Genomic DNA, 19,959 nt, shown 5'->3' with positions numbered 1-19,959 from the left:
AAAGGAGTCTATGCTCTTCCATTTCTAATTTGTCAAAGATTATAATAGACCCAGGAGCAACGATCAACTTTAGACTGTTTCGCAAAACACGTTTGAAGAAAAACTGGGGTGGGACAGTGATCTGTTTATATATATATATATACAGAGAGAGAGAGAGAGGCTAAGGTTTATTGTTTGTGAATCAACTAATGGCACAGCCTGTTGTCTTGAAGATTAAGAACATAAAAATGGCCATACTGGGTCAGACCAATGGTCCATCTAGCCTAGAATCCTGTCTTCCAACAGTGGCCAGTGTCAGATGCTTCAGAACGAGTGAACAGAACAGAGCAATTTATCGAGTGATCCATTCCCTGTTGTCCAGTCCCAGCTTCTGGCAGTTAGAGGTTTAGGGACACCCAGAGTATGGTGTTGTGTCGCTGACCTCTTGGCTAATAGTCATTCATGGGCCTGTCTTCTATGAACTTATCTAATGCTTTTTTGAACCCAGTTATAGTTTTGGCCTTTACAGCATCCCTTGGCAACAAGTTCCACAGGTTGTGCATTGCATAAAGAAGTGCTTCCTTATGTTGGTTTTAAATGTGCTCCCTATTAATTTCATTTGGTGATCCCTGATTCATGTGTTATGTGAAGGAATAAATAACCCTTCCTTATTCACTTTCTCCACACCATTCACGATTTTATAGACCTCTTATTATATCCCCCCTTAATTGTCTCTTTTGAAAACTGAACAGTCCAAGTCTTTTCAGTCTCTCCTCATATGGAAGCTTAATAGCTGTTCCATATCCCTAATAATTTTTGATGCCCTTCTCTGTACTTTTTCAAATTCTAATATATCTTTTCTGAGATGGGATGACCAGACCTGCACGCAGTATTCAAGGTGTGGATGTACCGTGGATTTATATAGTGACATTATGATATTTTCTGTCTTACTATCTATCCCTTTCCTAATAGTTCCTAACATTCTGTTAGCTTTTTGACTGCTTGTTTGTTCATAGCTGTTTTATCTCCAGATATACTCCATAGGGTAAAAGGATTTATTGTTTCAGTAAATTGATTTTAGTAGAGTGCAGTTTTGTTGGAAATAAGTCTCAGTTTTGCAAAAGGTGGCTCCTCCTAAATATTTTTGCCCCAGCATACCAAGTAAATTCAAACCAGAATATAGAAAGGTAGAGAATGTATTTTAGCAAAAGAATGTCACTGTTTCACATGGAGTGTATAAGGGAATGCGTCTAGTAGTAGAACATCGGTGTCTGGGAAGCCTGAAGTTCTGAGTATTAGTCCAGCCTGTGCTACTGACTTTCTGTGTGACTTGGACAAGTTACTTTACCTCTTAGACTCAGTTCCCCTACCTGTATAACTGAGCAAATAATATTTACCTACCCTATTTACATACCCTTAATTTGTGTGTGTAAAACACTTTGAGAACTTCAGCTGAAAGGTGCTACATCCCTGTAAGTGCAAAGTATAGTTATTCCAGGGTTTGCGGTGGCTGTTGTTAATCATCACTTCAAGGGGCTCTCATCCCATTAGCCATGAGCCATTAGTACCTTTCTCTCACTTCCTTCAGAATCTGACAAGGAGTCTATGGGTATGTCTACACTACGGGATTAATCCGAATGTATATAATTCGAATTTTGGAAACAGATTGTATAAAGTCGAATGTATGCGGCCACACTAAGCACATTAATTCGGCGGTGTGCGTCCATGTACCGGGGCTAGCGTCGATTTCCAGAAAGTTGCACTGTGGGTAGCTATCCCATAGTTCCCGCAGTCTCCGCCGCCCATTGGAATTCTGGTTTGAGATCCCAATGCCTGATGGGGCCAAAAACATTGTCGCGGGTGGTTCTGGGTACATCCTCCCCCCTCTCCAGGGAAGCAACGGCAGACAACTGTTTCGCGCCTTTTTCCTGGGTGAACAGTGCAGACGCCATACCACGGCAAGCATGGAGCCTGCTCAGCTCAAGACAGCAGTCGTGAACATTGTAAACACCTGGCACGTTATCGTGCAGTTTATGCTGAACCAGAACCTGCAAAACCAGGCGGCGAGAAGTAGGCTATGGCAGCGCGGCGACGAGAGTGATGAGGACATGGACATGGAATTCTGTCAAACTGCAGGCCCTGGTGCTTTGGAGATCATGCTGTTAATGGGGCAGGTTATAGCTGTGGAACGCCAATTCTGGGCCCGGGAAACAAGCACAGACTGGTGGGACCGCATAGTGTTGCAGGTGTGGGACGATTCCCAGTGGCTGCAAAACTTTCGCATGCGTAAGGACACTTTCATGGAACTTTGTGACTTGCTTTCCCCTGCCCTGAAGCGCCAGAATACCACGATGAGAGCAGCCCTCACAGTTGAGAAGCGAGTGGCGATAGCCCTGTGGAAGCTTGCAATGCCAGACAGCTACCGGTCAGTCGGGAATCAATTTGGAGTGGGCAAATCTACTGTGGGGGCTGCTGTGATGCAAGTAGCCAAAGCAATCACTGAGCTGCTGCTACGAAAGGTAGTGACTCTGGGAAATGTGCAGGTCATAGTGGATGGCTTTGCTGCAATGGGATTCCCTAACTGTGGTGGGGCAATAGATGGAACCCATATCCCTATGTTGGCACCAGAGCATCAGGGTACCCAGTACATAAACCTCAAGGGGCACTTTTCAGTGGTGCTGCAAGCACTTGTGGATCACAAGGGACGTTTCACCAACATCAACGTGGGCTGGCCGGGAAGGGTTCATGACGCTCGCGTCTTCAGGAACACTACTCTGTTTAAACGGCTGCAGCAAGGGACTTACTTCCCGGACCAGAAAATAACCGTTGGGGATGTTGAAATGCCTATAGTTATCCTTGGGGACCCAGCCTACCCCTTAATGCCATGGCTCATGAAGCCATACACAGGCAGCCTGGACAGTAGTCAGGACCTGTTCAACTACAGGCTGAGCAAGTGCAGAATGGTGGTAGAATATGCATTTGGCCGTTTAAAAGGTCGCTGGTGCTCGTTACTGACTCGGTCAGACTTCAGCCAAACCAATATCCCCATTGTTATTGCTGCTTGCTGTGTGCTCCACAATCTCTGTGAGAGTAAGGGGGAGACCTTTATGGCGGGGTGGGAGGCTGAGGCAAATTGCCTGGCTGCTGATTATGCGCAGCCAGACACCAGGGTGATTAGAAGATCACACCAGGAAGCGCTGCGCATCAGAGAAGCTTTGAAAACCAGTTTCATGACTGGCCAGGCTATGGTGTGAAAGTTCTGTTTGTTGAAAACCCGCCCCCTTGATTGACTCATTCCCTGTAAACAAACCACCCTCCCCCCTTAAATCACAGCTTGCTTTTAAACGAAATAAAGTCACTATCGTTTAAAAATCATGTATTCTTTATTAATTGATTATAAACATAGGGAGAGCACTGACAAGGTAACCCGGATGAGGTTTGGGAGGAGGATAGGAGGGAAGTAAAAGGCCACTGAAAAAATTCAATATAATGACAGCCTTTTGGTTGGGCTGTCCACTGGGGTGGAGTGGGAGGGTGCACTCCTGCCCCCACGTTCTTACACATCTGGGTGAGGAGGCTGTGGAACATGGTGAGGGGGGAGGGAGGTTATACAGCGGCTGCAGCGGCACTCTGTTATTCTGCTGCCATTCCTGAAGCTCCACCAGATGCCGAAGCATGTCTGTTTGATCACGCAGCAGCCCCAGCGTTGCAGCCTGCCACCTCTCATCTCGAGCGTCCCTCATGACCTCACGTTCACTGACATCTTTCCTGTACTTAGATACTGTGTCCTTCCACTCATTCAAATGAGCTCTTTCATTGCGGGTGCATTCCATTATTTTCAAGAACATCTTGTCTCCCGTCCTCTTTCTCTGCCGCCTTATCTGAGATAGCCTTCAGGACGGAGGAGGGAGGCTTGAAAAATTTGCAGCTGCTGGAGGGATGGAAAAAAGGAGAGAAGTTTTTAAAAAGATACATTTTACAGAACAATGCTTATAATCTTTCATGGTGAAAAACACTATTCGCATTACATAGCACATGTGATTTCAGTACAAGGTCGCATTTTCCATCTTAATATTGAGTGCCTGTGGCTTTGGTGTTAGAGATCACAGACGCAGGTCCGGGCAACAGAATTCGGCTTGCATGCGGCCATGGTAAGCCATTGTCTTTCGGCTTCTGCGCCCTCCTTTCCCACATACCAAGCAAAGCCTGTTGACTGCTGCGGTTTTCCTGTTAACCTTCAGCAGCAGAAAACAAACTAACCCGCCCCCCACCCCATCCAATTCTCTGGGATGATCGCTTTATCCCTCCCCCCACCATGTGGCTGGTATCAGGGAAGATCCCTGCTAGCCAAAGGCGAAAAGCTCAGCGCCAATCTCCCCACCCCGCCGCGCTTGGCTAACTGCAGGGAAGGATTTCTTTTCAGCCACAGGCAAACAGCCCGGTAGGAACGACCACCTCTGTCCCCTTAATTAAATTCCCGTATTTCAACCAGGTTACCATGAGCGATATCACTCTCCTGAGGATTACACAGCGAGATAAAGAACGGATGTTGCTTGAATGCCAGCAAACACCGGGACCATACGCTACCAGGCTTTGTCATGTAATGATACCAGATTACTTGTTACTAGCATGGCATGGTCAAGTGTCCTACCATGGAGGACGGAATAAGGCTGCACTGCCCAGAAACCTTCTGCAAAGGCTTTTGGAGTACCTCCAGGAGAGCTTCATGGAGATGTCCCTGGAGGATTTCCGCTCCATCCCCAGACACGTTAACAGACTTTTCCAGTAGCTGTACTGGCTGCGAATGCATCCCAAGTCCTCAGGGCAAATTAATCATTAAAAAACGCTTGCTTTTAAACCATGTTTTATATTTTAAAAGGTAAACTCACCTGAGGTCCCTTCCATGGGGTCATGGTCTTGGGTACTGGCTTGGGAGGCTTAGGAGGGTACTTCTGTCAGGCTGAGAAAAAGATCCTGGCTGTTGGGGAGAACGGAGTGCTGTGTGCTCTCCGCAAGCTCGTCCTCCTCCTCCTCGTCCGCCTCCTCTTCCCCGTCCGCAGAATCCTCAAGTGTGGCTGATGAGATTACCCCACCTCGGAATCCACGGTCAAAGGTGGGGTAGTGGTGGTGGCCCCCCCCTAGAATTGCATGCAGCTCGGCATAGAAGCGGCATGTCTGCGGCTCTGACCCGGAGCGACCGTTCGCCTCCTTTGTTTTCTGATTGGCTTGTCTGAGCTCCTTGACTTTCACGCGGCACTGCTCTGAGTCCCTATTGTGGCCTCTCTCCATCATGCCCTTGGAGATGTTTTCAAAAGTTTTGGCATTTCATCTTTTCGAACAAAGTTCTGCTAGCACTGAATCCTCTCCCCATATAGCGATCAGATCCGGTACCTCCCGTACGGTCCATGCTGGTGCTCTTTTTCGATTATCGGCCTGCGTGGTTATCTGTGCTGATGAGCTCTCTGTGGTCACCTATGGTCTCCTGTGCTGGGCAAACAGGAAATGAAATTCAAATGTTCGCGGGGCTTTTCCTGTCTGCCTGGCCAGTGCATCCGAGTTCAGATTGCTATCCAGAGCGGTCACAATGGTGCACTGTGGGATAGCTCCCGGAGGCCAATACCATCGAATTGCGGCCACACTAACCCTAATTCGAAATGACAATATCGATTTTGGCGCTACTCCGCTCGTCGGGGAGGAGTACAGAAATCGATTTTAAGAGCCCTTTATTTCGAAATAAATGGCTTCGTTGTGTGGACGGGTGCAGGGTTAATTCAATTTAATGCTGCTAAATTCGAATTAAACTCATAATGTAGATCAGGCCTATGGCTGACCTCACAGTGAAGAGGTAGAGTCAGTGCTGCTTGTGGTTGGCCTGTAGGGATTTGTATGAGAACTGGGCCTCTAGTCTCTCCACAGAAATGGGCTGTGTCATCTGAGTCAGAAGTGTGGTAACCCACAGCGTTGAGGCCTCCAGGATTTGACGGGGATGAGGCAAAAGGTTAATTCTAGTAGAGGAACATGATGGGATTCTTAGGAATCTGTCAGTTGTGTAGATGACCCCACAGTTATGTGGGTAGGGAGAAAATTAGTCTTTGTAGAATAGTTCCCTGTCACACACCCAGAAAGCACATATACAAGCCAGGTCCAAATAACAGGTATGTGTTGTCCTTTCCTAAGTCATATCTGGAGACCTCCTGGAGTGAGTTATAGTCTGACAACTCCTCCACCTCTTCCGCTTCCTTCCTTCCCCTCTATGGGATGCTTAGTTTGGTAGGATACATGATGCCCACTTTCTCCTCCTGGCCTATGCCAATCTGGGAAGGAAGAGACTATCAGCTTTACCTTTGATTGTGTGACTGCCAGAGGAGGACATGGACACTGTACTTTTCAACTTGCATAGGTTCTACAGAATCATCCCATCAGGAGGATGAGGTTCCTGTCACCACAGAGAGGGAAGGAGTATGGCCTCTAGGGACGTTCTCTATCTAATAGAAGCACCGAACACTCCCCAAGATTCTGGGGATCTTTCCACAAGTTAATCCATACATATACCAGAGGAGGGGAGGGCAGAATGTCTTGCCAGTTCCTACAGTAAGCTGGCAGTTGAAATGTCCTGCTGGCGATGGGACCGTGTAAGCATGGTAAGGGCCTGTATTTGCTGGGAGCATGAGATTAGGGCCGCACTGGAGGCCTCATGTAAGATAATGCTGATGGGGCCATTCCTGCGGATTGGGAGGGGGAAGATGGTGCCTCACTGTCCCTCACTGAAGCCGCAGAGCCCCAAATCCAGGAAGTTCCAGTAAAGGGAAAGGTGGTGCTTACCCTCATCTCCTGTCACTTCCACACATGCAGTGAATTCTGGCCATTTATGCAGGCTCCCTCCCGTCCATAGGTGTATTTTAATAGGATGACTTGTCCCTGTATCTTTTACACTCAGACAGTCAGCTAATGACTAGGAATGGGTGACTCTGACAAGCTTTGCAGGTTCATTTCAGTTCATATCAATACCCAGAAGTTCTAGTTTGCTCATATGAAAAGTGCTGAACTTACTTGGTGTATAAATGGGCCTAGTTAGAAATTCCATGAGGACACTTGTCAGAAATGGCCATCCCCAGCATACCCAGCGTTAAAATCTGGATGGCCTCACAGAAAGGGTAATAGACATGGAGCCTTTTACTTCCTCGCTAGTGTTTTGAATAGGGCCCCAGTCTGGCAGTGTTTAGAGGGGCATGAATATTAAACTCTCACTTCCAGACATGGTCCCTCTAGGTCAGAACTGTCAGAACAGTGTAGGTTCTGCCATTAGGTCTTAACTGAATAAAAACCTATTTCTCTTGAGCTACGTTTGGAATCCACAAACCCGATTCTGATCTCAGTAATTATGTGCGTACATATGGAATAACTCCATGGACTTCATTGGACTTATTTAGTGTCACCAAGATCAGAAACTTTTTCCTTTTTCATCATGCCATGTTGAAAATAACAGTATCGGTATTGTATACAGCATGGGATATTTTGGTTGCGTATTTTTTGTATTTTGCTGGACACTCAATACAGATAGCAACTTTCTCTGCCAAAAAGACAATTTTATGAATGGAGCTTAATAGTGACAACTTTATATGATGCAGAAGAAGATAAACAGGGTATAAATGAAAAAGAACTTCACCCTCAAGCCCCATTGTTTAGTGATTCATAAGCCATTAATTGCTTTGTACCCATCAAGTACAATTGTCACTTCAGTAGACTCCATGGTATTCTGAATAGAGCTTGGCAAACTAATTCCACATATAATTACATCTATATTGAATTACTCTTGGGGGAATTCTGCGCCACTGCATGTGCGCAGAATTCATGTCCCCTGCAGATTTCTTTCCTTCCCCGCAGAAAAATGACTTTCTGACAGGGAAGCAAAGGGAAGCTGCAAGAGCAGTCACACACCACTCCCTAGCAGCGCAGGTACATCGTTTCAGGCACCCAGAACAGCCAGAGGAGAGGTAAATCACCATGGGGCTGGGGACATCCCAGCCAATGGCTCCTACCCTGAGCCAGGATCAGCTGCTAGTCCCAGTTGGGCTGGAGGCAGGAGAGGATGGGACTTCCTCTTCCCCTGCAAGGAATGGCTGGGGCTGTATCAGACCCATCCCCAAAAACCTCCCCTAGCTGCAGGAAGGTCATCAGCCTCCCCTGCTTCCTCCCCCCGCATCGCTCCTCAGCTGCAGGGGGAGGGGTCACTGTATGGGGAGCTGCTCCTCCATTCACCCAACCTCCGTGCATCTGGACCTCCCATACCCAGACACCCCTGCCAAGCCTCACCCCGTACATCCAGAACCCCCCTAACCCTCCATACCCAAACCCCACCCCATTGAACCTCAATCCCTGCATCTGGAGCCCTCCTGCACCCAGACTCCCTGCCTCCAGGCCCCCACCCCTGCACCCAGACCACCCCCCACTGAGCTCCCTGCACTCAAACCCCCACACTAATGAGCCCGCCCTGAGCCCCCACATCCAGACCCCATGCCACTGACCCCCAGCTGGCTGCACCCAGACTCCCACCCCACCAAGCCCCACTCCCCCAGCACCCAGAGTCCCCCGCTGAGACCCCCACACACAGACCCCTCCAGTTAGCCCCAACAATTTTCACCTGGAAGCCCCTGTAGAGTCCCATTGCATCTGCACCTGGAACGCCCCCCTTCCAACAAACCTCTGTGCATCCAGATCCCCCCACACCTAGACCCCCCCCACTGAGCTGCCTGCACCCAGATTGTCCCACACAGAGCCCTCTCACCCCACACCAGGATTCCCCCACACTGAGCCCCTTCATATTTGGATCCTGCCTGATTGAGCCTGCCTGCCCCACACCTGGTGCACCTGGCGCAGAGGGGCAGGGCCCCAGGGTGTTTCTGGGGCAGGTCCAGGCCTTGTGTTGTGTCAGGGTCAGGTGCAGCCTCACCGCTGAGTCCGTGTCCCAGGGGTGGGAGGTGGGGGAGCTGCAGGGTGATCTCCCACCTTCATGCTGCCAGTGGCCAGTGCTCCCCACTGCCATGCTGGAGTCTCTGCATTTATTTATTGACAAATAAAACTTGCAGAATTTTAAAATATTGTGTACAGAATTTTTTGGCACAGAATGCTCTCAGGAGTACCAAAATGTATGTTTGTTTATGCATGATTCATAGATATGCCATCTAAAAATGAAACATTTTAAAAGGTGATGAGCGAGTGCTGATTCATTACAGGTGTTGCTTGTAAATGCCACGTGCCGTTCAAAGGCTGAATTCTGCTCCTGAGTGCATGTCCAAAGCTCCACTGAAGTCAGACTCGCTTTCAAAGCTAAGTAGGACATTTGGTTTTTAAGCAGTGAGGTGAGAGAGGTTTGACATCGACACGACCTTTCCTGTGGGTTAGGCAGGCAGTGACAAGGTATCACTGTCAATTAAAAATGTACAACCTTGCATAGGAAAATGGGCTGTCACAGATGGGGGAGGAATATAGAGTTGCAGTTATGAGAAGTTTGTTTCCACTTGGAGTGTAATGGGTACTCTCCAGGTGCCAATGTGATCCTGACTCCGGAGTTTGGGTCAGTTTTAGGTTTCCTATGGAAACCACCTTCCCTCCTTCTCCTACTTCATGAATAGCAAACACTTAACCACACCCTTGATAGTCATTTCTTAGCTGCTCAGAGGCTACTGTAGACGCTGCAGCAAGCCGGCTCTGTCAGGTGTGATATGCAGAAAACTCTTCTGCGTCTGTCCCCAAGGGATTTTAACAGTGACTTTTATTTCCAAAAGAGTGAAAAACAGAGGCTGAAATATTTGCTCCAATAACAAAGTTGTTGAAATGGTCTGTTCCTAAAGGGATCCTGCCAAAGTAAAATTAATGGGCCAGGTTTTCACACAACCCACTCTCCCTGCACTGGAGGAGTAGGCTGCACCATCCCTAAGGATGGCAATTCCCTTTTGGCGATCCCCGGTGGTGGTGCAACTCCCAACCCAAGGCATTGGCTACCTCTAAGCTCTGAAGCATGAGGCATCTTGAACCTGATTGCCAATGAAGGGTGCTTGAAATGGTTGCATGATTGCAGCTCTCCAAATGCCTATGAGGCACCATGTGCCAGATTTGGGCTCTGAAAGGATCACGCATCCATCCAATGGGCTTGCTCGCAATAAAACAGGTAACGTCAGGCTTCTTTGCATGTTGTGGCATAACAACTCAAGTGCTTGAAAGGGCCCTGATAGGGAATGGGGTTGACTGGCTTAGATTGTAGCTCAGATTGACAGAGACGTGTAAAATGCCAATCCAGAAGTTTGCATAGACTTGTCAAGCCAAAGTAAACCGTTCCAATGGAAGAGCGTGGGAGAAGAACTTAAAAAGCCAGACAACGGCCTGTTTGTTTGCCCACTTCTCCCTACATGTGCCCTCCATACCTGAGGGTTTTTTTTTCCCAGCATGTTATTGGGTCATTAGGAGTTGGTGCAAAAGGAACACATCCTGCAGGCCTTATCAGCAAAACTCCCCTGGAAGCCATTGGGAGTTTTGCCTGAAGACATGGGACTGAATCCTGGTCCTGTTGATATTCCTGGAAGCTTTGCCACTGGCTTCAGTGTGCTCAAAATTTAGCCCTAGGTGAGAACTTCACGATTTGGCTCCGTGTTAGTTCAGCATACAAAAACTGTGCACCATATAGGCACTTAACTTTTTAACATGAATTTATCTTCATCTTTTTCCCTTCACTGTTTAAAAATCAAGAATTGTTCCCCTGCTGCCCAGCAGCAGGGAAGGTAGAAAACCTCTATAACGAGTACTCTGCAGTAATCTACAGTAATGGTCCCAACCACTGTAGCTACTCTGTTGTAAACTGAAGTGGCTCATTATTATAATTGTTGAAAATTGCAGTGTTTTGCTTTGTGTTTTTAAATAAAGGAATCCTGGTATACTGAAGCATCACAAGTCAAGTTCCTCTGTTGCCTTTGTACATATGACACGTCCCCCCATCTGATTATTATTATATATTAAATAATCTAGCCCACTAAAGTTCAAAGCTTAAATTGCTACTGTAGACCTTCAATGTTTAGTTGGAAATCACCTTCTCCCTATCACGAACAAATATTCCTGACCTGTGTGTGTTGGTTTTGTTAAAATTCTGCGTTCTCGCGCCTCATGGAAAACATCACATAGACTCTGTGGATGTTTTTTTTTAATTTTGCTTTTTCTTCTTTCTTTCATTACCTGCAGTGACCAAATGCTGTTTGTAACATCCTAGTTGTTGTGCAGACAGCTATAATCTTACAAACAGGTGAGCGGAGAAACAACAGGAGAAGATGAATTCCTAAGCAAAAAAAGATTTGCATTTCATGGAAATATCCTTAGCGTTCTATGGGGGAGCAGCAGGATTGTTTGCAAATAGGGGAAGGTGAACCACAGTTACTGTGTAGTTAGACTTTCCATGAAGATCAAGGACTGTGTCCTGCCATTGATCAGTGAGCTGAACTCTTATTGACTTCCGTGCAATGGCAGGAACTGGCTTAGAAAGAAGCACCTGAAGTAGAAGATGGTGAGAGACTGAATTCATTGGAACGCTGTTAAGCAATGGCAACATTTCACTGTCAACAAGCTACTGGGGTACTTGTTGGTAGCTACCCCATGGTAGCAGTGATTATGGATATGTCACGGCCACTATGGAAAAGTGGTATCATCCCCGTACTAGGGGTTGTCACTGAGGATAAGCCTCTGGTGGAAGCATCCTCTCCACTAGTTGTCACTAGAGGTGCTAGTACAATGAGAATAAAAAGTGAAACAACAAATACAAGCCCAAACCTCCCCCTGTAACTAACCTTGTGACTGTATTTGTACTGACCAGAAACAAAGAATGATGTTACCCTCAATTTCAGCCTTTGTCTCCAAATTTACAGTTCTATTTAACTATCCTCTAAAGCAGGGGTGGGCAAACTTTTTGGCCCGAGGGCCACATGGGGGTTGTGCAATTGTATGGAGGGCTGGGTAGGGAAGGCTGTGCCTCCCCAAACAGCTTGGCCCCCGCCCCCTATCGGCCCCCTCCCACTTCCCGCTCCCTGACTGCCCCACTCAGAACTCCCAACCCATCCAACCCCCCCATGCTCCTTGTCCCCTGACCACCCCCTCCCGGGACCCCCGCCCCCTATCAAACCCCCCTGCTCCCTGTCCCCTGACTGCCCCAACCCCTATCCACACCCTAACAGCCCCCCCGGGACTCCCACTCCCTATCCAACCACGCTCTGCTCCTCATCCCCTGACCACCCCCTCCCGGGACCCCCTGCCCCTAACTGCCCCCCAGGATCCCACCCCCTTATCCAACCCCCCCTGCTCCCTATCCCCTGACTGCTCTCCCGACCCCTATCCACATCCCCATCCCCTGACAGGCCCCCCAGGACTCCCACACCCAACCCTCCCTGTTCCCCATCCCCTGACCATCCCCCCAGAACCTCTGCCCCATCCAACCACTCGCTCCTCCCTGACTGCTGCCCCCCAGGATCCCCGCTCCCTTACCCAACCCTCCCTCCCCCCGCTCCCCGCCCCCTTACCAGCAGCAGGAGCTCACAGCCGCGATACCCGGCCAGAGCCAGCTGCGCTCCCCACACTGCCCTGAGCGTGGCCCGTGCGACAGCGTGGCTGCGGGGAAGGGGGGACACCGGGGGAGGGGCCAGGGACTAGGCTCCCCGGCCAGAAGCTCAGGGGCCGGGCAGGACGGTCCCGTGGGCCGGATGTGGCCCGCGGGCCGTAGTTTGCACAGTCTTAACAAATAAAGCTTTGACTTTGCAATGCCAACGCTTGTCTGAGCCCTTCCTGCAGCAAGCATCTTTGCAAGACTTGTCTCCTTGAACATTTAAACTGTCAGACCCAATTATCCGCCTTGGTTCAGCTGAATGGAGTTTTTTCCCCTCTGCCAGCAGCAATATTTTGAAACATAAACTGTATCCACAGTTAGAAGCAGCAGTTTTCTGAATCACAGATCTTATCATCGTCATGAATTCGCCTCTTAAGTTAAAGCCCAAAGTGTCTCCTTTGTGAAATACGGCTTTGTGCAAAGACTCTCCAAAGGGAGGGCTCTGCCTGCTTCACCCCAGCGGGCAAAATGTCCTAGGGACAGCAGGGCTGGTGGCTCTTTGTTTTTAAGAAGCGAGATTGGTTTAACTGTGAAGCATCCGTGTCATTACTCTGCCTCTTGCCTTTCAGAAAAGCCACCGCTGGATGAGATCACCTTGGAGAGAGTGCTGGAGGAGCTGGAGACGATGTGCTACGAGAACATGAACAGTGCCATTGAGACGGAGGAAGGCCTGGGCATTGAGTACGACGAGGACGTGGTGTGCGATGTGTGCCGGTCCCCGGAGGGAGAGGATGGCAACGAGATGGTTTTCTGTGACAAGTGCAACGTCTGCGTGCACCAGGTGAATGACGTCTCGTCGTATGTGGGCTGGCGCTATCAGCGCCTTTCAGCCTGATGCATGTATCTGGCCTTTGATTAGCTAGAACAAACACAGGCTTGACATTGAAAGTCTGAAATAGCAAAGCATGGTACTGGCTTGGGCACCCTCTGCCATTCCTGCTGTGACCAGAGTGCTTCACCCCACCTCTGCACCTCAGATAAACGTTCTGGGGTCCCCTGGAGATTTGCTACGTTCTCTTAAAGGATTGTGCACGGGGCGGAATTCTTTGGTCCTTACTCGGGGTTAGGGTGTACAGCCCTGCATCGGGGCAGAACAGAGCTGCAGCAGCCCAGAGCACACACCCGAGAGGCATTGTGCCTTAACGGGAATGCAGAGCGTAAAGCAACACGAAGGAGTGGGCCCAGCAGGTATTGCTCCCCTTATGTCAGTGGTTCTCAAGCAGGGGTACGGGTACCCCTTGGGGTACGCAGAGATCTTTCAGGAGGATGTCAACTCATCTAGATATTTGCCTAGTTTTACAACAGGCTACATAGAAAGCACTAGTGAAGTCAGTGCAAACTAACATTTCACACAGACAGTGACTTGTTTATACTGCTCTATATACTATATTAGAGTTTCTCGACCTGGGGGTGGTGACCCCCGGGGGGGCTGCGGGATGGGTTTAGGGAGGTTGCAAGTGCAGGTTGGCATTAGGAGTGGCAGGCAGGGGCCCCGCGGAGCTAAGATACATGCTGAAGGCCAAGCCCTGCTGCCCGGGGCTGAAATCAGACTCCTGAAAGGGGTACAGTAGTCTGGAGAGACTGAGAACCACTGCCTTATGGAATGCAAACCAGGCTGCTATGGAAGGGGCAGATCATTGTGCATTCTCCTCCTCACCTCCCTGCCCATTTACAAGTGCTCTGGCACTCTCTCTGCTCTTCTCCAGAGAGTAGGGAGGGATCAGAGGGACTGTAGTTCTGCCTAGTCCTTCCCTGGGTCATGCATTAGGAGGAAAGGTTCCTTGCACCCACTGCCCCACACGTTGCTTATGGGCCAAACAGCAGCTGGCTCTCAGCTTTGACTTAGTAAGTCTCCCTTGGAATCCTGCAGGGCTTTGTCTGAGTAAAGACGGAGGAAAACACGAGTAAAGATGTCATGATTTGGTTGTGATGCAGCAAACCTCACAAGTGCATGGTGCACAGTGCACATCCCTAGGTTCATAGTGGGACACGCTTTGCCTCATGACACCATGCCTAGCACATCCAGAGAGCAAAAGAGGGATTCGTAGACTCTCTGCTCATGTAATATTTGTCTATCTACTTACCTTTCCCTGCCCTGTGTTTGTCTGTACCCATTGCTATTTATCGTAGGCTGTGCCTTTCCCTAACTTTATTCTGCAGTCTCTTGTCTTCTTGTTTTGTCTGCTACCTCCTATTCTTTGCTATTTTTTCAACCCACCCTTTCCATTTAATGTGCCAGCTCTCTTTCTCTCTCCCCATTAAACTGCTCCCATGGGAGCTTTAATGACCATGAGTGCCCAGAATATAGATGTGGCTACAGAGGGTCTCTTTTATGCATCACTTGAGGTATGCTTATTGCAGAACTGGACAGAGCATTAGTCTGTGCATTGCAGGCAACACTCCTGCATTGGCCAGAAGGATGGACCAATAGGTTTCTCCTCACATTTCTCTTCTATGGCGCTGATCTTATAGCATTGCATTGTGTGTATAAGCAACCACCCAGATTCAGTAACAGTCTCTCACATGACAGGGTTTATAGCCCAGCCTGTTGTCGGAATGCAGGATTGGATTGGATTGGATTTTTTTTTTTGCCTGAATATTTGTTTTGTAGAATTGAGTGTTAATGCTCCAAGTACTTGCTGCAAGGAAGGAAGAAATATGATAGTATCTTGTGCACTCATTTGTATGTCTGTGTGCATGCCATTTTGTGCAGGAGGGTGTGTGTGTGAGTGGGTGTGTGTATGCTCACATGCTCTAGAGAAGCCAGTTTTCCTATTAAAAAAAAAAAAGCCAAATTGAGTAAAATTTTCAGACGCACCTAAATGCCATTGAGTTTCTATGGAACTTAGGCTCTTAAATCACATCGGTGCTTTTGAAAATGTTACCCACTATCACTTCAAGGGAAAGAAAATTAGTTAGGTCACAAAAGAACAGGTCAGCCAACAGATATAGATATTGATTAGCTGAGTTTGAGGCATCCGGTGTAAACAAAAGATACCTCTTTAGATTCGATTACATATAGTATTTGAAAGTGTTTCTCTTTAAATGGGTCTGGTGCTGAACTTCACTGGCAGTATTTGTATCAGAGCTTCCAGGAAGTGGGGGAGCTTTCAAGATACTTGTTGTCAATGTAGGAGGATGTTTTGGATGGTTTTCATCAGTGAATCAGATTCTGCAGAATATCAAGATGATTCAGAATTTTCATTACAAACCTATGGTGGAAAATCCAGGCATGGAGATAGCGCACCTTCCCCGTACAACACAGGCGTGGAGACAGCACACCTTTCCCGTGCAACACAGGCATGGAAACAGCATGCCTTCTTTGTGCAACACAGTCATAGAGACAGCATGACTTCCTTGTGCAACACAGGCATGAAGACAGCACGACTTCCTTGTGCAACACAGGCATGAAGACAGCACGACTTCCTTGTGCAACAAAGGCATGGAGACAGCACGCCTTCCCCGTGCAACACAGGCATGGAGACAGCACGCCTTCCCCGTGAAACACAGGCATGGAGACAGCACACCTTCCCCGTGCAACACAGGCATGGAAACAGCATGCCTTTCCCATGCAACACAGGAATGGAGACAGCATGCTTTCTTTGTGCAACACAGGCATGGAGACAGCACGCCTTCCTTGTGCAACACAGGCATGGAGACAGCACGCCTTCCCCGTGCAACCCAGGCATGGAGACAGCACACCTTCCCTGTGCAACACAGGCATGGAGACAGCACACCTTCCTTGTTTAACACAGGCAGGGAGACAGCGCACCTTCCCCGTATAACACAGGCGTGGCTGCAGCACGACTTCCCTGTGCAACACAGGCGAGGAGGCAGTACGTCTTCCCCATATAACACAGGCTGGAGGCAGTCCGCCTTCCCCATATAACACAGGCTGGAGGCAGTGCGCCTTCCCCATATAACAGAGGCATGGAGACCAACATCAGGGAGGATCAGAGTAACAGCCGTGTTAGTCTGTATCCGCAAAAAGAAGAACAGGAGTACTTCTTCCGAAGAAGTGGGCTGTAGTCCACGAAAGCTTATGCTCTAATAAATTTGTTAGTCTCTAAGGTGCCACAAGTACTCCTGTTCTTCTTTTTATCAGGGAGGATTTTGCTCTTCAGTGTATGTGCCACGGCCACCTGAAAGCAGAATGTGGCAGCTAAGTAGCATTTACTCATGCAAGTAGCCATAGGGGCTTTGTAGGGTCCAGTGGGTCTACTCACATGGGCTGGAGCTTCTTCCACGGGTAGGGGCTGCAGAATTAGACACTAGTGGCCTGATCCCATGCCACTGAAGACAAGTTGAGCCTTTCCATAGACTTCAGTGGCCTTTAAATCAGGTCTTAAATTATCAGCTAAGTCTCCTACCAGACTTCTACACTAACTCTAAGCTAATTTCTGGCCTGGACTCACACTGCAGGCAACAAGGTTACACAGTGTGTACATCAGGGTAGCGGGACCTGTGAGTCTATTCCTTACCTAATCCCCTGTCCCTCTGCATCCCCCATCACACATTTCTAACCTCTATTTGAATTCTCACACAGTGCTAATGGGCCATGATTTCCCTACTCCCACGAGAGAACATGGTTACACCCCCCAGTAACGAAGGAGTTGTCATGTCGGGTGGGCTGTGTTTCCTCTGGAAAGAGCAGCATCTGGTTCCTACTGCATGGCCCGTCACATCAGGCAGGCAGGCTGAGCCGATAGCCGGTCTCGCCCCTGTGTATCTTACCTACCAAGTGCTGATCCTGCCCGCAAAGTGGATCACCATCATTTTCTGTGCGCCGTCAGATTTTATGAACCCTCTAAAAATGAGAGACAGAGACTTTGATAAGATGGGAAAATGGAATGAGCTGATCTTGGTCTGTGCACCTCGGAGCGCTTTTGTACATTTCCCACTCAGGCTGATCTCAGGTGGAGATCTCGAAGAAGTGCTGATGTCCACTTTGCAAGGAAAATATATTTTCATTTGAAGATTTTGCAGTTAGCTTCTTTTCATACCTCCAAGCAAGAGATGGTGTGCAGCTCATAAATGGCTATTCTGTGTAAGAACACACCGTGCTGTGATGTTGCTTCTGTGCCATTTGCAGAAACGGGAATGTCAGGAAGATGAACATTAAAGGCAGTTGAGTGGGGAATTCATCTCTTTAAGAGTTTGTTCTTCTAACTGTACCTCTGGCCAGTGAAATCCATACTCTTCAAACACTGTGCTTCCAGGATGAATGAGCATGGAAGATAGAAAGAGGGTACTGGATTTTCTTAAAAGGCACTGAAGTAATTGGAATGATTGACATACTAACCTACAAGCCAACTACACCTCTCAACCCACCAGAAGGGAAAGCACCGTATCTACGACACCTTGTGAATTCTGATGCTGCTTGGATTAGAGCTTGGCTATATCGTTCTGTTAAGTATATGCAACTCACTGAATGGCAGAGGGTCCGGTGGAGAACCTGCAGAAGCCATGCTCTAGCTTATCTGAGGGGGGGCAGGTTGTCTTAGCACAGCATCACCTACTGTCATGTGGGAGATCAGTGAAATGAATGCTGCCAGTCCTAGCATAGTTGGTTGTATATTACCTTTAAACTTTAAAATGTCTTATTCAGGGGACTGCTGATGAGATAGAGCACCTTCCACCTCTAGGTCACTGATCTGAATAGGACCCAGACTTGGAAGGACTGAAAGCTATTGCTCTTCCGGTAGCTATTCAGTAGCCTGTGTGACATGGTCTCAGTCTAGTGCCTGCTGGACAGATGTCCAGTTTCAGAGTCTGCTGTCTTCACTTGCTCCCTCCATTGATGATCTCAACAGAGAGATCAAGGCCTGTGAGAGAACAAGTCTCTCAAGAACATGTGGAAGGCCTGTTAGCAGAGCAGCACTGGGAAGCCTGCACTCCTGCTGCCTGGCATGATGCAAACACCCTTGGGTATTCAGGCCTTTAATTAAACTACCTGGCATATCTCTAGGGGCGGAGCATCAATACAAATCCGATAGATAGATTTAAACCAGTTGTTGCTCATTGATTCATGTCTGCTTTTAATTGTTATGACAATATCCAGATGCCATGGCATTAAGCCACTCATGTAAAAATATGCAAGTAAATGAATAAATACAGGAGGGTATTGGTGGGGTACCCTTCCAGAGGAATGTGTGGTATAGCTAATGCAACGTTTCTTGTGTTTGCGTAGGCTTGCTATGGAATCCTAAAAGTTCCCATTGGGAACTGGCTTTGTCGAACCTGTGCCCTTGGAGTTCAGCCAAAGTGTCTACTTTGCCCGAAGAGAGGGGGAGCTTTGAAACCCACCCGGAGCGGGACAAAATGGGTCCATGTTAGCTGTGCCTTATGGATCCCAGAAGTAAGATTTTATTCAACATGTTCTCCAGATGTGGGTGGGTGTGGATTGTAGTTCGTCTGAGCGTGCCCAGTACAGTCAACAACCCTGTACTATTATCACTTGTTTCAAATATTCAGTGGTAAGGGGCAGGTAACTTGGGCTGGCATTTTCAAAGGAGCCAATGGAGTTAGGCACCCAAATTCCTTTGAAACTACCTAAACCTACTTATACATAAACCTTTGGAAATCAGAGCCCTGGTGATTTCCAGCACTGATCTTAGAACTTTCACTCATGTTCTGTGCGGCAGTTCCAAGCTGTGCTCATAAAGTCTGGGCGATATAAGAGCAAGATGCCAAGGCATGGGAGTGAACCAACAGCAGGTACCTACCATCCTGCTATCTGTACCTACCCTTTCGGCTTGTATTCCCTGGGGAATGTCATTCTTGTTTATATCACATCTGCAGTGTTAATCTCTCCACATTATTGAGCAATCCTTTACCAGGAGGACTATGTAGGGTTTTTTTTATTACAGTGAACTGATAGATGACTTAGGTGCACGTACAATGCATGCATGCATGGCACTCTGCCCTCTGACTGCATGCAGCACATGTGTTCCTGCAAGGGAAGTGGTTGGGAGGATGTGTTTTCGAGCAATGGTTTAGTGGTATTTCCTAGTCCTTCGGCATGGTGCCAATAGAACAACATGGAGGCACACATGTACCAGCATCCGCATTTAATAGAGAAATAAAGAGTAACGTGGAGTAAGAGTACAATGTAAGTGGATACATAAAGAACAATACAGCAATGGGTATGTGGAATTCTTTAAAGAAGAATTCAGGCTAAATTGCTTTGGGCTCAACCGTAAGCCCTGTTACATGGCTGTCCAGGGCACGAGGGTGCATAAAGAGCTCCCTTATTCTTCTGCAAAAAGCAACAGAGGGTCCTGTGGCACCTTTAAGACTAACAGAAGTATTGGGAGCATAAGCTTTCGTGGGTAAGAACCTCA

General features: G+C 48.2%; 1 protein-coding gene across 4 annotated transcripts in view; it reads left to right on the top strand.

Annotated features, from left to right (window-relative positions):
- JADE2 (jade family PHD finger 2) overlaps positions 1-19,959 on the top strand; it is a 216,727-nt gene that overhangs the window by 161,578 nt on the left and 35,190 nt on the right. For all 4 annotated transcript variants that reach the window (XM_034778226.1, XM_034778225.1, XM_034778224.1 and 1 more), the window contains 2 exons: positions 13,186-13,397; positions 18,807-18,974. In XM_034778226.1, coding sequence (XP_034634117.1) covers positions 13,186-13,397; positions 18,807-18,974 — 380 coding nt within the window. The remainder of the gene's footprint in view (positions 1-13,185; positions 13,398-18,806; positions 18,975-19,959) is intronic.

This window comes from Trachemys scripta, chromosome 8, assembly GCF_013100865.1.
Source record: "Trachemys scripta elegans isolate TJP31775 chromosome 8, CAS_Tse_1.0, whole genome shotgun sequence".
Classification (NCBI taxonomy): domain Eukaryota; kingdom Metazoa; phylum Chordata; order Testudines; family Emydidae; genus Trachemys; species Trachemys scripta.
The sequence above is the reverse complement of the archived record's forward strand: the minus strand, read 5'-3'. Positions and strand labels throughout refer to the sequence as shown.